This window comes from Melanerpes formicivorus, unplaced genomic scaffold (assembly GCF_026170545.1).
Source record: "Melanerpes formicivorus ecotype bairdi unplaced genomic scaffold, bMelFor1.0.p_v2 SCAF_8, whole genome shotgun sequence".
NCBI lineage: Eukaryota > Metazoa > Chordata > Aves > Piciformes > Picidae > Melanerpes > Melanerpes formicivorus.
Genome location: NW_027142360.1, coordinates 26,030,274 through 26,048,243, shown reverse-complemented (window position 1 = coordinate 26,048,243; position 17,970 = coordinate 26,030,274). Strand labels below are relative to the sequence as shown.

The 17,970-nt window shown below is 48.7% G+C and overlaps 1 protein-coding gene across 2 annotated transcripts in view; it reads left to right on the top strand.

Moving 5' to 3' along the window:
• KITLG (KIT ligand) overlaps positions 1-17,970 on the top strand; it is a 67,577-nt gene that overhangs the window by 33,419 nt on the left and 16,188 nt on the right. For both annotated transcript variants that reach the window (XM_068142806.1, XM_068142805.1), the window contains exons 2-4: positions 3,000-3,113; positions 9,632-9,694; positions 15,501-15,680. In XM_068142806.1, the coding sequence (XP_067998907.1) occupies positions 3,000-3,113; positions 9,632-9,694; positions 15,501-15,680 (357 nt within the window). The remainder of the gene's footprint in view (positions 1-2,999; positions 3,114-9,631; positions 9,695-15,500; positions 15,681-17,970) is intronic.

Genomic DNA, 17,970 nt, shown 5'->3' with positions numbered 1-17,970 from the left:
AACAGATGCAGGTAGAGCACCTGGCACTGTTCCATCAAGTTGATGTAGCTCCCAAGTGATCCTTGTCCTCATGCTTTATTAACCCCTCTGGGTTCCTGTCGTGATACTTACCCTTCCACCTCTGTGACTGTCTCTCTCTCTTTTCCTAGAGAGCTTTATCTTGGGTTGTTCACCCTGGAGAAGAGAAGGCTCTAGGGAGGCCTTAGAGCAGCCTTCCAGTACCTGAAAGGGCTCCAGGAGAGCTGGGGAGGGACTTTTTTTCAAGGAGTGGGAAAAAGATTGAAGCTGGAAGATGGCAGATTTGGACTGGAGATGAGGAAAACATTTTTGACAGTGAGGGTGGTGAGACACTGGAACAGGTTGTTCAGGGAGTTTCTGGATGCCCCCTCCTTGGAGGTGATCAAAACCAGGTTGGATGAGACCTTGAGCAACCTGGGCTGGTGGGAGGTGTCCCTGCCCATGGCAGGGGGGTTGGAACTGGATGATCTTTAAGGTCTTTCCCAACCCAACCCATTCTATGTCTCTCTGAGTCTGTTGTTTGGTCTGTTTCGGTCTTAAAGGGAAAGGTTACATAGTGCTTGAAGGCAAGGCTGGAGACAGGAGCTCTCTGCCTGTCAGAAGGAACAGACAGAGCTGAGAAGCATCAGATGGGGTTCGTGCAAAAGCAAATCCTGGTCTCGGTCCTGCCCTCGTGGAGGCTCAGGAGCCTGCACAGACAAATGCCATACTTGCAGTAAATGTACAGCATCATCGGCTCCTGCTGACAGCTTCAGTCAGCTGGCACAGGAAGCTTCACCACCCGAGGCAACTTTTGATTATCCATAACTTAAATGCTTTAGCATTCTGGAAATGAAGGATCTGCAGCTTAGAGTTGGCAGAGGGCTCTGTGGGAACCCGGCGAAGCACAAGGAACAACAGAAGGCGAGGAAGAAGTTCAGGCGGTGTAGCCAAGGAGACACCCAGGTGCATCTCAGCTAGTTATCTGCTGCTCTGCTGGCTGGGGCTCCCAAGCCTCTCTGAGCACATTGCTTTGCTCTTCCTAATAGGATTTAGGAGGGTGGGGGGTGGTGTAGTGCCAAAGCCAAGCTGCTGCTCCTGAGAAGCCAGGACGTGTCGCTTAGAGAAGATGGATTGTATTGTGGCTTGAGATTTCAGAGTTTGGGCAGAGTCCCAGCCGTGGTTTAGCCTGCAGTTGGAGTAGCCAAATGCAGTGGCTGTGGGTGATGAAGTTGCTCCTTTTATCTTGCTGTGGGCTGGGGTAGTTTTGTCTCCTAGAGGCACAGGCTTATCAAATCCTTTCTCAGGTGAACAGCAGGTCTTTCATTAGCTATACACAAGCACCAGTCCAGGCTGGGTGGGGAGTGGATTGAGAGCACTCTGGAGGAGAAGGGCTTGGGGGCATCAATTGATGACAAATTCCCCAGGAGCCAGCAATGGTCCCTGGCAGCCCAGGAGGCAGCTGTGTGCTAAGCTGCATCCAAAGTGTGACCAGCAGGATAAGAGAAGTGATGCTGCCCCTCTGCTCTGCTTCTGTGAGACACCAGCAGGAGCACCACAACCAGTTCTGGTGCCCCCCAGCATAAGAAGGACATGGAGCTGCTGGAGAGAGTCCAGAGGAGGCCACGAGGATGATCAGAGGGCTGGAGAACCTCCGCTATGGGGACAGGCTGGGAGAGCTGGGGCTGTTCAGCCTGGAGGAGAGAAGGCTCCAGGGAGACCTTAGAGCAGCCTTCCACTACCTGAAGGAGCTACAGGAGAGCTGGGCGGGGGGGGACTTTTGACAAGGGCTGGGAGTGACAGGATGAGAGGGAATGGATTGAAGCTTGAGGAGAGCAGATTTAGACTGGAGATGAGGATGAAATTCTTTGACAGTGAGGGTGGTGAGACACTGGCACAGGTTGCCCAGGGAGGCTGTGGATGTCTCATCCCTGGAGGTGTTCAAGGCCAGGCTGGATGAAACCTTGAACAACCTGGGCTGGTGGGAGGTGTCCCTGCCCACGGTATGGGGGCTGGAACTGGATGATCTTTGAGGTCCCTTCCATCCCAAACCATCCTATGATTCATGCTGCTGCTGGAGTATTGCCAGGTTCATCTTCTTCTCTTGTTTGGCACCTGTACATTGTGCAGGAGCTCACCTCAGCAGGATCCTGCACGAGTCATCTGATGGCTCACTACCAACTTTCTCATTAGTACTCTAAATGCATTTGCTCCCAGAAAAGATCAATTGAGTGCACTTCTGTGGATCCTTGCAATGAAGGTGATCCCATGGTGACATGGAGGTCATTCTGTCCTGTACTCAGCACTGGTTAGGCCACACCTCCAGTACTGTGTCCAGTTCTGGACCCCTCAATTTAAGAAGGACATTGAGACACTGAACATGTCCAGAGGAGAGCAGTGAGGCTGGGGAGGAGTCTGGAGCACAACCCTGTGAGGAGAGGCTGAGGGAGCTGGGGTTGCTTAGCCTGGAGAAGAGGAGGCTCAGGGGAGACCTTCTTGCTCTCTCCAACTCCCTGAAGGGAGGTTGTAGCCAGGTGGGGGTTGGTCTCTTCTCCCAGGCACCCAGCACCAGAACAAGAGGACACAGTCTCAAGCTGTGCCAGGGGAGGTTCAGGCTGGATGTTAGGAAGAAATTCTTCCCAGCAAGAGAGATTGGCCATTGGAATGTGCTGCCCAGGGAGGTGGTGGAGTCACTGTGCCTGGAGGTGCTCAAAAAGGGATTGGATGTGGCACTTGGAGCCATGGTTTAGTTAGTCATGAGGTGTGGTGTGATAGGTTGGACTTGATGATCTCTGAGGTCTTTTCCAGCCTTCTTGATTCTATGAAGTTGCCCTCCTGAGAGATGAAGGAGGATTGTTGCATCTGCACTTGGTTTCTGGGTAACATCCCCACAGTCTCTTGTTTGGAGATTTGGGGCTGGCTTTCTTGGGGGTTCTGTTTGCTTGTTTATTCCTTTATTTACTTATTTCCCTGTGCCTTTTTGTTCCTCTTTCACTCACCAGACTTGGATTATCGCTTGCTTTTGTCTTCAACTCCTCCTGCTGAATCCTCTTGTCAAAGCCCAGAGTTCCTGCGGGAATCCAGTGACAGATGATGTGAATGACATTGCAAAGCTGGTGAGTGGCTTTCAGCTGATGTCCTTCTTGCTGGTCAGCAATGATCAGTGGCTAAATGGTGCTTCCTTTTTTTTAAGCAAAGGCAGCAAACCCTTGCTGGGGCCCTGGGGAATATTAAAATTCAATAAAACCCCATCAATGTCATTTGATCAAAACCAAAGCCTTTATTGCAGAGACAGGAGGGTAGCTCACTGAAGTGATTACCTTCTTGACCAAGCTGGGGTGGATGTACCTTTGTGTTTTCCTCCCTCCAGACTTCCATAAAAATTGTCCAGAAGTCTTGGTTTCATCAAATACTGCCTGGGATCAGCTTGATTGCCATGAAGATAAGAGCTGATGGTCTCTGTGAGGTGCCTACTGGTGGCAAACACAACTGAAGTGACTGGAAGATGTCTTTCCTCAGGAAAGGCTTAGGGACCTGGGGCTTCTGAGAGGGGATCATGTTGATGCTTATAAATACCTGAAGGGTGGGTATCAAAATGAAGGGGCCAGGCTCTTTCCAGTGGTGCCTAGTGATAGGACAGGGGTCAATGGATACAAACTGGAACCCAGGAAGTCATTGGTCAACATGAGGAGAAACTTCTTAGCTGTGAGGGTGCTGGAGCCCTGAAGCAGGCTGCTCAGAGAGGTTGTGGAGTCTTTCAAGGCCCATCTAGAATCATAGAATCAATAAGGTTGGAAAAACCCTCAGAGATCATCAAGTCCAACCTAAGACCTAACACCTCCTGACAACTAAACCACGGCTCCAAGTGCCACATCCAATCTCTTTTTGAACACCCCCAGGGATGGTGACTCCACCACCTCCCTGGGCGGCACATCCCAATGGCCAATAACTTTCTGGGAAAAGGCCTTTGAGATCTTCAAGTCCAACCTATCACCCAACACCATCTAATCAACTAAACCATGGCACCAAGCACCCCATCCAGTCTCTTCCTAAACACCTCCAGGGATGGTGAGTCCACCACCTCCCAGGGCAGCACATCCCAAGGGCCAATCTCTCTTGCTGGGAAGAATGTCTTCCTAACACCCAGCCTAAACCTCCCCTGGCACAGCTTGAGACTGTGTCCTCCTCACCCATTCTATTCATATCTCTCTACCAGGTGCAAAACATGGGTGAAGGTCACTAGGAAGTTCAAAGAGATGATCCTTGTGGTCCCTTCCAACCCTGACTGATACTATGATACTATGATACTGTGTTTTGGGTTGGAGAAATAATGGAGAGGTGCAGAAAATGCAAAGCACAAACAGCTGGATTCTCTCTTCTGTTGTTTTGGAGGTGTGCACCTGAGAAGGTTTTGGGGAACATCTGCATCCCTCTTTTGTCTGTGTTGGTGTTTGCTGAGATAATTTTTCTCGTGTGGAAGTGATTCCCATAAAGCCCCTTGAATATTGGAAGGCTAACCCAGAAGGAAGTTTTAGTATCTTAATTTTAGTTTAGGGAAGAAGTTTAGGATCTTAATTTCAGTTTAGGAGTTCTTGGTTCCAATTAAACTGACTACACTGCAAGCTGATCCTCCTCTACACCGTGACAGCTTGACATGAAGAACAAAATGGGGGAGTGTGGGGCGGGGGGGCGAAGGCAGAAATGTAGAGGAAGGTTTAAAATGCTTTTAAAACAAACTATCATTGTCTGGCAGAATGGCTATGAGAAGAGAGAAAGGCACAGAGAATACTGACTGCTCACATTGCTGAAGAGTACCATCTTCTGTGCTCTGTGGAGTAAATCCTTAGTAGCAGTAAGGAGGTTTTTTTTGTGCCATGGCCACAGGGTTTTTGAACACCCCTGGCACAATTTCAGGCCATTAAGTTGCTTACATATTCTGAAATCTCTTAAATGCTAAATATTTAAGCTGTGGATGCACATGAAAAGGTTCTCAGGCCAGAAACTTTCTTTACTGGCAACTCACTGCAGGAGCTGCCTGGTGGTAGAAAAGGCTATGAAGAAAAAGATAAGATCATAGAATCACAGAATCATTTGAGGTTGAAAAAGGCCTTCAAGGTCATCAATTCAAACCATGAAACCTCCTCTGCCAAGTCCACCACTGAACTCAAGCACCACATCTACCTGGCTTTAAACACCTTCAGTGATGGGACCTCCACCACCTCCCTGCGCAGCCTGTGCCAATCCCTGACCACTCTTGCAGCAAAGAAATTCTTCCTCATCTCCAACCAACCCTCCCCTGGCACAATTTCAGACCAGGAAATTGCTTTTATGTCCTGAAATGTCTTCAATACTGAATACTTATGTTGTGGATCCCCAGGTGGGGAGCCCAACACTCAACCCAGGATTCCTGGAGTGACCTCACCAGTGCCCAATACAGGGCATGATCACTTCCCTACTGCTGCTGGCCACACCATTGCTGGTCCAGGCCAGGATGCTGTTGGCCACCTGGGCACACTGCTGGCTCTTGTTCAGCTGCTGTCAACCAGCACCCCCAGGTCTTTTTCTGCTGGGCAGTTTCCAGCCATACTGCCCACCTCAGGCTTGATGCTCATCTTTAATGAGGACATACACAGCAAATTCCTCATTTCCATGCAAAACCAGAGCCACAGTGACAGGAATGCAGCTTGTTTTGCCACTCACTGTGCTGCAAAGAACAATGGGGCCAGGCTATACTGACAGCTGCTGCAATTACTTTCAGAATATGGAACATTTTTTTTTTCTCATCAAGGAATGTATTTACCTCCAGAGATGTTCATTAAGAAAAGAAGTAGGAGTGCAAGTGATTAGCAATGAGAGAATGAACGCTCTCCAAACACTTTTGTTCTCTATAGGTCTGAAATTATGCTCTTTTCAAGATCTCACCATGAGAAAAAAAAAAAAAAACAAGGAGAAAAAAATGAGACAAAGATGTGATGGTTCCATTGTTCTTTCCTTCTTGAAATAAGGTGACTTAGGGCACATCCTCAGAGGGCAAAATGCTGCTGTGAAAATGTGAAGAATGTGATACAAGATACAGAATTAACCAGGTTGGAAAGGACCTTTGAGATCATCCAGTCCAACCTATCACCCAACACAAATCAACTAAACCATGGCACCAAGTGCCTCATCCAGGCTCTTCCTAAACACTTCAGTGATGGTGACTCCACCACTTCCCTGGGCAGCACTTCCCAATGGCAAATCTCTCTTGCTGGGAAGAATTTCTTCCTAACATCCAGCCTAAACCTCCCCTGGTGCAGCTTGAGACTGTGTCCTCTTGTTCTGGTGCTGGTTGCCTGGGAGAAGAGACCAACCCCCACCTGCCTACAACCTCCCTTCAGGGAGTTGGAGAGAGCAAGGTCTTCCCTGAGCCTCCTCCTGTCCAGGCTAGAAATTCTGTTTGTTTTTTCTGGTAAGGATATTTAAAGGCGTGGGTATTTAGTGACATAGGTCAAAAAACCCCAAAACCCCCCAAAACAACCCAGTAAAATTAAATCAATGAAGAAGCAGAGATGGTCAGAGATGGTCAAGAACTAACACTGTTTTGCTTTTTTTTTTTTTGGGGGGGGGGGGCAGGGGGGCATTTTTTTTGCCCTGTTTTGGACTTGATGATCTCTGAGGTCTTTTCCAACCTGGCTGATTCTGTGATTAGCCAGCAGCAGAGCCCCTGGCATGTGGACTTTCATCAATAGCACTAACAAGGCTTTTCATCTTAAGGCAGGGCATATATCTGGTGCTTGACACCTTCCCCTCCTCCCCCCACAACCATCTCCATTTTTAGGAGGAGTCTCCAAAATACCTTTGCTGATTCCCAGTCTGTCAAGGAGAAAAAGCTTTGAGGTTGAGCTGTGGTCTCCAAAATGGTGTGAGGAGCTGAGAGGGCTCTTGGGCAGCTACATTTATTTAGGTAGTTATTTATTCTGCCTGTGCCTGAGAAGTGCTTGGCAGGCTCTGATGCCAGGGAAGTTGATTGTATATATAATGCATCTCACTTCTTGTAGTGTTCATTGATTTGGAACAAATTGAATCTTCCAGTGACCTTTCTTAAAGAGCTGTGGTTTTGCTGACACTGCTAAGGCTTGAATCCCTCTAGGTTGAGTAGGGGAAACTTGGAACATAAAGGAGCAACTTCTGCTAACTTTTGCTGCTTGAGGTGCTGCTTGCTGGCCATGCTTCTCTAGGCATGAGAAGGAAGCTGGAAAAGAAACTGGAGCAGCTGTTAACCTGTCATGGTGCTGAGATGCTTTGAGAATCAGAATCACAGAATGGTAGAGGTTGGAAGGGACCTCTGGAGGTCATCCAGTCCAAAACCTCTTGCCAAAGCAGGGTCACCTAGGGCAGGACACATAGGAACACAGCCAGGTGGGTCTTGAAAGTCTCCAGAGAAGGAGACTCCAGAACCTCTCTGGGCAGCCTGCTCCAGGCCTCCAGCAGCCTCACACCAAAGATTTTCTTCTCATGCTGAGGTGGAACTTCCTGGGTTCCAGTTTGTGTCCACTGCCTATCACAGGACACCACTGACAAGAGCCTGGCCCCTTCTTGACACCAACCCTTGAGGTATTTGTAACCATTGCTCAGATGCCCTCTCAGCCTTCTCTTCTCCAGGCTAAACAGCCCCAGGGCTCTCAGCCTTTCCTCATCACACAGATGTTGCAGTCCCTTCAGCATCCTTATAGCCTCTGCTGGACTCTCTCCAGCAGGTCTCTGTCTCTCTTGAACTGGGGAGCCCAAAACTGGACACAGGATTGCAGCTGTGATCTCAGCAGGGCAGAGCAGAGTGGGAGAAGAACCTCCCCTGACCTGCTGGCCACGCTCTTCTTAATGCACCCCAGGACTCTTTTGGCCTTCTTGTCCACAAGGTCACATTGCTGTCCCGTGGATAAATTCTTGTCCACTAGGACTCCAAGGTCCTCCTCCATGGAGCTGCTTTCCAACAGGTCAACCCCTAACCTGTGCTGGTGCCTGGGGTTGTTCCTCCCCAGGTGCAGCACTCTGCACTTATTCTTGTTGAACCTCATGAGGAAGAACCTCATGAGGCTCCCCTTTACCCAATTCTCCTGTCTGTCCAGATCCTAAAGGAAACAGTTGTGGATGAAGCTTTAGAACAAATCAGATGCTCTAAAGGAAGAAGAAATGTTTTGCAATGTTCTGTCAGTATTTGTAGCACCTTGAATCAAACTCCCCCAAATGCCAGGCAAATAGAGCTTGATGTAGGTCGCTCTGGTGGCACCTCTGCAACTGCTGCTTTGGGAATGTGTGGGGATAAAGATAAAGCAACAACCAAAAGAAGTCTCTGTGGGAAAGGATCTCCCAGGATCATTTGTATTAAACTTGTATTTTTAAAGCTGCAGGAAAAAGCTGGATGTCCTTGAGCTGAAAACCCATGGCTCAAATGGATTCCACTGGTGGCTGAGTATTGTCCTCCATCATTTCTAGAGCCCTGACACATTGAACTGGCTGGGCTGGTTTGGAATTGAAACTCCATTTTAGTGAACAAAGGAGATGTTCTGTGGCATCCAACAAAACTGCCTACCTAAAAAAGAAAAGAAAAAAAACCTGCACAGAAAAGAAAATAAAGAAATCCTTCTGCTGGTTGCTATAGCAGCAGAATCCAAAGCAGCCATAAGAGAATGATCTTTAACCTGAAGAAGTGGAAATGATTTGCTGAATAGAGCAAGGAGGCTGCTTCACCAAAGGTGTTCTTTTTGTCTTTTGACTAAGTGGATTTCAAGCCAGGATGAGGAAATAGGAATTGGATCTTTCATTGATTCGTGGGTTGGAAGGGACCTTCAAGATCATCTAGTTCCAACCCCACTGCCATGGGCAGGGACACCTCCCACCAGCCCAGGTTGCTCAAGGCCTCATTGATACAAAAGAAAATAGATTTCCTGCCTCATACAAGCACCCTAATATTGGGAAGCCTTTTGGACAAAGTACTTCAGGAGGCTGTGGATTGTGGCAGCATCTCCCTCTCTTCATCTCCCTGCTTGGCACTTTCCTCAGGTGATGGACTGAAACTGTGCCAGGGGAGGGTTAGGTTGGAGATGAGGACAAATTTCTTTGTTGCAAGAGCTGTCAAGCACTGGAACAGGCTGCCCAGGGAGGTGGTGGAGTGCCCATCCCTGGAGGTGGTCAAGAAATGCGTGGTCATGGCAGCTGGGGACATGGTTTGATGGCCATGGTGGTGTTGGGCTGATGGTTGGACTCAATGGTGCAATACTCCAGATGCGGTCCCCCCAGTGCAGAATAGAGGGGGAGGAGAACCTCCCTTGACCTGCTGGCCACACTCTGGATGCCCCCTAGGATACAGTTTTCCTTTTTGGCCACAGGGACACATTGCTGTCCCATGGATAACTCCTTGTCCACCAGGACTCCAAGGTCCTTCTCCATGGAGCCGCTTTCCAGCAGACCAATCCCTAATCTTCACTGGTGCCTGGGGTCCTTCACAGACAATTTCAGTGTGTAAACCTTTGCTCCTGGTAGGGTCACTGATTATTTGTGGTGAACATTTGATAGATTTTTGTGGACTGTAGTGATGGGACTTCAGTTTTCCTTTGTGTAGTCAGGAGTCACATTTTGGTTATCTGTTTTCTTGCAGGTTGGAAATCTCCCAAATGATTATATGATAACCCTGAAATATGTCCCGAAGATGGACAGCCTGGTAGGTACAACCACTTCCACTTAATCCCAGTTGAAAGAACCCACTGGAACCAGTGATGGGGAGCTAGTGATGGCCATAATATTTTGTCCCTAAGCCTGTGGCTTAGTGACTTAAAAATTCAAGAGTGCTTATTTCACTTTCTGTGTGCTTCAGTTATTCATTGGAGAGAAACATGGAGAGATTCCTGCAGGCACTCCAAAGCTTTCTCATTACAACAATCTTAGAAGAAATGGTTCTTCATTTTAAATACGAGGGGTTTCTTGTATCATGCTGTCTGGAAACAGTCAAACTATAGGGGATTATTCCATCGTGTCAGTTAAAAGTGGTGGCTTTGTTAAAGAAATCATTTGGAAGGGGCAGTGTGGAAGGGGGAGTGAGGAAGGGGGAGGGTGGAAGAGATGGTGTAGAAGAGGTAGTTTGGAAGGAGTGTGGAAGAGGTAGTGTGGAAGAGGGAGTGTGAAAGAGGGAGTGTGGAAGGAGTGTGGAAGAGGGAATGTGGAAGAGGTAGTTTGGAAGAGGCAGTTTATAAGTACTCTGGAAGAAGCAGTTTGAAAGAAGGGCTTTGGAAGAAGTAATGTGTAAGGAGTCTGACACTGGCAGAGACCCCCCGCTCAAGAGCAGATTGCTTGTTGCATGCTATGATGAGACTGACATCTGTGGAGGGCAGCTGCAGCCCAAGCACTGCTCCCCATGCTGTGCTGGGTGAGAGCTGGGCTGGACTGGGGCCGTTCAGGGCGCTCCTGGGGAGGTTGTCACTGTGGATGAAGAAGGTCAGGGGAGGCTGCCTGAGCCATGAGTCCTGGTGCTTCTGCCTGCTCAGCTGTGTGGCTGGTTTGGCTGCCAGCTGCAATGCCATGTCATCCTGCTGCCTCATGGCCAGGGGCTCCGATCCAGTTTACGTTGGCAACCGGCAGCCAAGAAATAAAAGAGGAAGAAGCGAAGTTCAGAGCTGGGATTTCCATATTCCCTTTGTTCCTCTGCCACTTTCAGTCATGGTGATGGAAGGTGCAGCTCTTGGCCAGATGCCTTCCCAGGAGGAAGCGTTCAGTGGTATTCCTGCCCCGCTTTGCCAAATTCCTTTCTAGGGATTTCAGGTTGTGTTACTCATGCCACAGCAAAGGCTTGCCTGAATAAGTAGGGTTTGCTCTCAAGCTCTGCAAGGGCCCTGCAAGCTGGGAAACTCACAGCTTTGCATGAGGCAAGTGCCCTCTGTTCATACAATCGTGGAATGGTTTGGGTTGGAAGGGACCTTCAAGATACCCAGTTCCACCCCCCCTGCTGTGGGCAGGGACACCTCCCACCAGCCCAGCTTGCTCCAGGCCTCATCCAGCATGGCCTTGAACACCTCCAGGGAGGAGACATCCACAGCCTTCCTGGGCAACCTGTGCCAGGGTCTCCCCACCCTCACTGGAAAGAATTTCTTCCTAATCTCAAGTCTAAATTTCCCCTCATCCTGCTTCAATCCACTGCCCCCCTGTCCTGTCACTACAAGCCCCTGTAAAAAGCTCTTCTCCAGCTTTCTTCTAGGCCCCCTTTAAGTACTGCAAGGCTGCTCTAAGGTCTCCCTGGAGCCTTCTCTTACAGCCCAAACTCCTTCACCCTGCACCCCCAAGGGAGGCTCTCCAGCCCTCTGATCATCTTTATGACCTCCTCTGGACCCTCACCAAAAGTTCCATGTCCCTCTTGTGTTAGGGGCACCAGAACCGGGTGCAGTATTCCAGGTGGGGTCTCACAGGAGCAGAGAAGAGGGGCAGAACCTCCCCCCTCATCCTGCTGGCCACACTTCTTTTGCTGCAGCCCTGAAAAGGCTTCATCTCTGAAAAGACTGAAACGATGCTCTGCACTTTGTGGGTTTGTTTTTCCCAATGGATTTCAACCTTCCTTGCGTGCATGAAGTGGGAAACAGACCCAAGGTAGCAAGTCTCAAATGCAGATGACTAAAGGTAGGAAGGCAGGGGGAATGCAAAGCAGATGGGAAAGCAGTGTAGTGCACCTAACAGGAACAGACTGAGCCAATCCATTAAACAGAAGAGTTGTTGCATTATGCACTAGGCTCAAGGCAGCTGAGTGGCTTTAAAAGTGGTCTCGTGTAGCCTGAAGGTTAAAAGGCAGAGATGACAGCAGCAAGGGATGAACTCAGAAGAGGAGATAAAACACACAAACTTTTAGACAGGTGTAGAAAGAAAAAGCTAAGTGAAGACCTTTCATAAGGGGGAATGGTTTGAAGCTGAGGGAGAGCAGGGTTAGACTGGATCACAGGAGGAAGTTCTTCAGTACAAGGGTGGGAACAGGCTGCCCACAGGGATTGTGGATGCCTCCTCCCTGGAAGTGTTCAAGGCCAGGTGGGATGAGGCCTTGAGCAAGCAAGTCTAGTTGAGAGGCATCCCTGCCCATGGCAGAGAGGTTGGAAGTAGATGATGTCTAAGGTCCCTTCCAGCCTAAGCCATTCCATGATGATTTGATGATGTTAAGTACTACTTGGATGTCTCATGGGAGTCAGATTTGCAGTTGGCTTAGAGTCATAGAATGGTTTGGGTTGGAAGGGACCTTTAAAAGCTATCCAGTCCAACCCCTCTGCAGTCAGCGGGGCATCCCTGACTACATCAGGTTGCTTAGAACCCCATCAAGCCAGATCTTGAATGTCTTCAGGGATGGGGCCTGCCCCACCTCCCTGGGCAACCTGTTCTTCTGTTCCACCACTCTCATAGTAAAGAGCAAAGCTGGTGAAGGGTCTGGAGAACAAGTTTTATGAGGAGCAGCAGAGGGAATTGTTTTGTTCAGTCTGGAGAAGAGGAGGCTGAGGGGAGACCTCATTGCTCTCTACTGCTTCCTGAAAGGAGGTTGCAGTGGGCTGGGGGTTGGTTTCTTCTCCCTAGTCTCAAGTGATAGGAGAAGAAGAAATGGCCTGAAATTGTGCGAGGGGAGGGTTAGGTTGGAGATGAGGAAAATTTCTTTGCTGCAAGAGTGGTCAGGGATTGGAACAGGCTGTTCAGGGAGGTGATGGAGTCACTGTCTCTGGGGATGTTAAAAAATGTGTGGCCTTGGCACTTGGGGACAGGGTTTAGTGGCCATGGTTGGACTCAATGGTCTTAGAGGTCTTCTCCAACAGAAACAATTCTATGAACTTCATCTTGGTCAAAATGTACACCCAGGGAAGTAGAGCTCAGCTTCCATTTCTCCTTGCAAACAGCCTCCCATTTCTCAGTTTCAGCACTCTGGAAGGTCCTGAGCTAGCAAATGATTGCACAGCTTGCTGTTGCTGAAAAGCAAACTGGCAGCTCTAGTGAGGCACTGCTTTGTAGGTCAGAATGGTTCAGTGAGAGCAGCCTCCCACGCACAGCTAAACCATGGGAGCAACAAAACAGAATCCCTGCTGGAATTGCCAAATGCTCACTAGGAGCAGTGGCAAGCTTTTGCTGGCTCCTTCCAGAGAAGAATGCACACCCACAGATCCTCACAGGGAAAGAGCTGCCAGGTTTGCACTTCAGGGAAAACCAGAAGCTCTGTGTCCAGGTTTCTGTATGCTAAAGGAGAGGAAAATATGGGGAGATTCCCCACCCCATCTACTCTGCCCTGCTGAGACCACAGCTGGAATCATGTGTCCAGTTTGGGGCTTCCCATTTTAAGAGAGACAGGGATGTACTGGAGGGAGTCCAGTGGAGAGCTGTGAGGATGATGAAGGGACTGGAACAGGTTGGACTTGATGATCTTTGAGGTCTCTTCCAACCTTGGTGATTCTGTGAAAGACTGAGAGCCCTGGGGCTGTTTAGTCTGGAAATGAGTATGGTTAGAGGGGAGCTTATTGATGCCTGTAAGTATCTGAGGGGTGGGTGTCAAGAAGAAGGTGGCAGGCTCTTTGCAGTGGTGCCCAGTAATATGAGAAGGAGCAATGGGTATGAGCTGGAACCCAGGAAGTTCTGCTTCCACATGAGGAGAAACTTCTTTGGTGTGAGGCTGCTGGAGCCCTGGAGCAGCCCGCCCAGAGAGGCTGTGGAGTCTCCTCTGGAGACATTCAAGGCCCATCTGGATGTGTTTTTGTGTGACCTGCCCTGGGAGATCCTGCTTTGGCAGGGGGATGGATGAGCTCCACAAGTCCCTTGCAACCCCTAACACTCAGTGACTCTGTGATTTATTTCCTTCTGCCTCTCCCCTCTCACTGTGCCTGAAGCTGCAAAGGGAAGCCCAGTCAAGCCAAACTCCATCCACTTCACATGTTGTTTCTCCTTCTTGTTTTAAGTCACTGTTGAGATGATTGCAGAAGGGGACAGCACTGGCTTGCCACTTGTTGTCAGTGTGTGAGAGTTGCACAGAAGAGTAAAAAGCCAGGTGGAACTGAGCAATATGTTTCCCTTTGCTTCTCCAAGAATGGAAGCCTAAATCAGTCTGGTGAGACCACATCTGGAGTATTGTGTCCACTTCTGGAGCCCCTATTACAAGAGGGATCTGGAGATGCTGGAAGGTGTCTAAAAAAGGGCCAGGAGGATGAGCAGAGGGCTGGAGCTGCTCTCCTATGAGGACAGGCTGAGAGAGTTGGTGCTGTTCAGTCTGGAGAAGAGAAGGCTCTGAGTAGACCTAATTGTGGCCTTCAAGTATCTGCAGGGGGCTACAGGAAGGCTGGGGAGGGACTGCTCAGGTAGTGATAGGACTAGGGGGAATGGAATGAAGCTGGAGGTGGGGAGATTCAGGCTGGAGGTGAGGAGCAAGTTCTTCCCCATGAGAGTGGTGAAGCCCTGGAATGGGTTGTCCAGGGAGGTGGTTGGGGCGCCGTCCCTGGAGGTGTTTAAGCCCAGGCTGGATGAGGCTCTGGCCAGCCTGATGTAGTGTGGGGTGTCCCTGCCCATGGCAGGGGGGTTGGAACTGGATGATCCTTGTGGTCCCTTCCAACCCTGACTGATTCTATGATTCTATAACTCTGTGATTCTGATTCTATGATTCTGTGATCCTGACTCTATGATTATGATTCTATGACTCTATAACTCTATGACTATGATTCTGTGATTCTATGATTCCATAATTCCATGATTTCATGGTTCCATGAGTCCATGTTTCTATGACTCTGTGACATGAGAGGATGTGAACTTTATTGCAGAGGCCCAGATGTAGCAGATGCCACAGGAGAGCCCTCTTCTCTCTCAGAACTCAGGGAGAAATCAAAGAAAGACTTTCAGTTGCAGAAGCTGCTCTCAGGAATGGCATTTAGTGCAAAAGCTGAAGAGAGAGGGGGAGGTTAACTAAGCCAAGCAGCTTAAACAGGGATAAAAGCACACATGCAAAGCATTCACAGAAGATATTTAAATCAGATATCTTTAGGGGTGAACTGGGTCACGTAGGGTAACAGTAATGAAGTGAAAACTGAGAGTGGCTTAAAGAAAAGTCTGGGGAAAATTGTGAAAGGAGTAGTTATGTAAAGAAAAAACAACATAAAGAGGTTAATGAAAGCATGGGCTAGGGGTTCAGAGCTGTATGTCCCAAGGCTCAGTTTCTCAGCAGCCTGATGCTTAGCATTCATTAAGGATTTAATGAAGGGATGGCATGTAACAGGCAGCCATAAATATGTCAGTATCAGAGAGAAGAGCAACTTTACCAAAAGGACTGAAGAGAAAGTTGGCCACACTAAAGGAGGTGAATTTTAATTTAGCCTTTCAAGATGATTTAAATGGGCAAGGAGCAGTCTAATCTGCTCTTGCACACTGAGCTGCTCAACCAGTTTGGGGTTGGGGTGGTTTTTTTTGTGCAAAACTCTGATATTTAATCTACCCTCTTCAGTTTCTTTCTTCTTTTATTTCCTCGTCTATCCCCTTGACAGCCTAATCACTGTTGGATGCATTTGATGGTGCCTGAATTTTCCAAGAGTCTGCATAACCTTCTCCAGAAGTTTTCAGATCTTTCAGACATGGCTGATGTTTTAAGCAACTACTCCATCATCAATAACCTCACCAGGATCATGAATGACCTGATGGCATGCCTAGCTTTGGATAAAAATAAGGTAAGCACATCCAGAGGGGGTTGTGGGTTTATAGAATAGCATAACATAGCATAGCATAGCATAACATAGCATAGCATAGCATAGCATAGCATAGCATGGCATGGCATGGCATGGCATGGCATAGCATAGCATAGCATAGCATAGCATGGCATGGCATGGCATGGCATGGCATGGCATGGCATGGCATAGCATAGCATAGCATAGCATGGCATGGCATGGCATGGCATGGCATGGCATGGCATAGCATAGCATAGCATGGCATGGCATGGCATGGCATGGCATGGCATGGCATGGCATAGCATAGCATAGCATAGCATAGCATAGCATGGCATGGCATGGCATGGCATGGCATGGCATAGCATAGCATAGCATAGCATAGAATTAACCAGGTTGGAAAAGACCTTTGAGATCATCCAGTCCAACCTATCACCCAACACCATCTAAGCAACTCAACCATGGCACCAAGTGCCTCATCCAGGCTCTTCTTAAACACCTCCAGTGATGGTGACTCCACCACCTCCCTGGGCAGCACATTCCAATGGCCAATCTCTCTTGCTGGGAAGAACTTTCTCCTCACCTCCAGCCTAAACCTCCCCTGGTGCAGCTTGAGACTGTGTCCTCTTGTTCTGGTGCTGCTTGCCTGGGAGAAGAGACCAACCCCCTCCTGGCTACAAACTCCCTTCAGGGAGTTGGAGAGAGCAAGAAGGTCTCCCCTGAGCCTCCTCTTCTGCAGGCTAAGCAACCCCAGCTCCCTCAGCATCTCCTCTCAGGGCTGTGCTCCAGACCCGTCCCCAGCTTTGTTGCCCTTCTCTGGACACCTTCCAGCATCACAACATCTTTCCTAAACTGAGGAGCCCAGAACTGGACACAGGACTCAAGGTGTGGCCTGACCAGTGCTGAGCGCAGGGGCAGAATGACTTTGCCTCTCCTGCTAGCCACACTACTCCTGATGCAGGCCAGGATGCCATTGATTTCCACTTTCTGTTGCACAACAGTTGAAAAAAAAAAAGAAAGAAAGAAATGCCCCAAAGCCTCATCAGGGTTTGTTCTCATTTCCATTCCTGTACATCTGAAGCCCTGCTTTGTTTAGAAGTGAGCTGAGCACACTCTGCTAACACTGCCTCGTCCCTGCCTCCTGTTTCAAAGGGAAATGGCTTACAAGGAATTAAGAGTTTATACAATGACCTGCATACAGCTAAGTAGTCAGAAATGTACCCTTCAGCTGGAAGGTAATTAATTCCTTCTGATATGTTTGAAAGTGGCAGAAATCTCCCTTCTGCATCCAGCTTCAATTATTCATCCTGCCAGTGATCCTAATGTAAATTTAAAGATGATGGAGCTGCAGCTATTAATATACTCTGAGTGTGTAGCACAGCTCTGTGTGGAGCTCTGAAAACTTCACCATGGCTTAATCAAACTTTTTTGTTGTTCTTTTTTTGTACAAAGACTGAAGGATCTTGACCCATTTCCATGTGTGTCTGGATGTGAGCAGCAGCTGGAAGGATTCCAGGAGCCTCATTCGAGAGACATTTGATTTTTCTTGTGTTAAAATGATAAAGGGGGGGGTTGGGAATAAATTAACTTTCTAACCTTTAGCCAGCTCCAACCAGTCTGTCAGTAATTAAAAAGAAATTCTGTAGCCAAAGGTTTTGTCCCACTGAAGACAACTGACAAAATCCTTCATGTTCTTGAGGGCAAATATTACATCTCCCCTATGTTTATTCTTGTCAAGTGAGTCCTTAGCTGCCTCAGTTGCACCTTTGTAGCATCCAGGAAGGATCAAATGTGTTACAACAATCTCATTTGCAGTGGCATAACCTTATTACCCAGTCAGATACTAGCTAGCATTCATGGAAATGCAGAATCCTTTAGGTTGGGAAAGACCTCTTAAGATCATCCAGTCCAATCTTCAATCCCACACCACCATGGCCATCAAACCATGGCCCAAAGTGCCAAGGCCACACATTTCTTGAACACCTCCAGGGATGGGGACTCCACCACCTCCCTGGGCAGCCTCTGCCAATCCCTGACCACTCTTGCAGTAAAAAAGCTGTTCCTCATCTCCAACCTAACCCTCCCCTGGCACAGTTTCAGGCCATCACCTGGAGAAAGTGCCAAGCAGGGAGATGAAGAGGGAGATGAAGAGGGAGATGCTGCCACAATTCACAGTCTCCTGAGTACTTGGTCCAAAAGGTTTCCCAATACTAGGGTGCTTATATGAGACAGGCCTTGAGCAACCTGGTCTAGGAGAAGGTATCCTTGCCCTTGGCAGGGGGTTTGGAACAAGGTG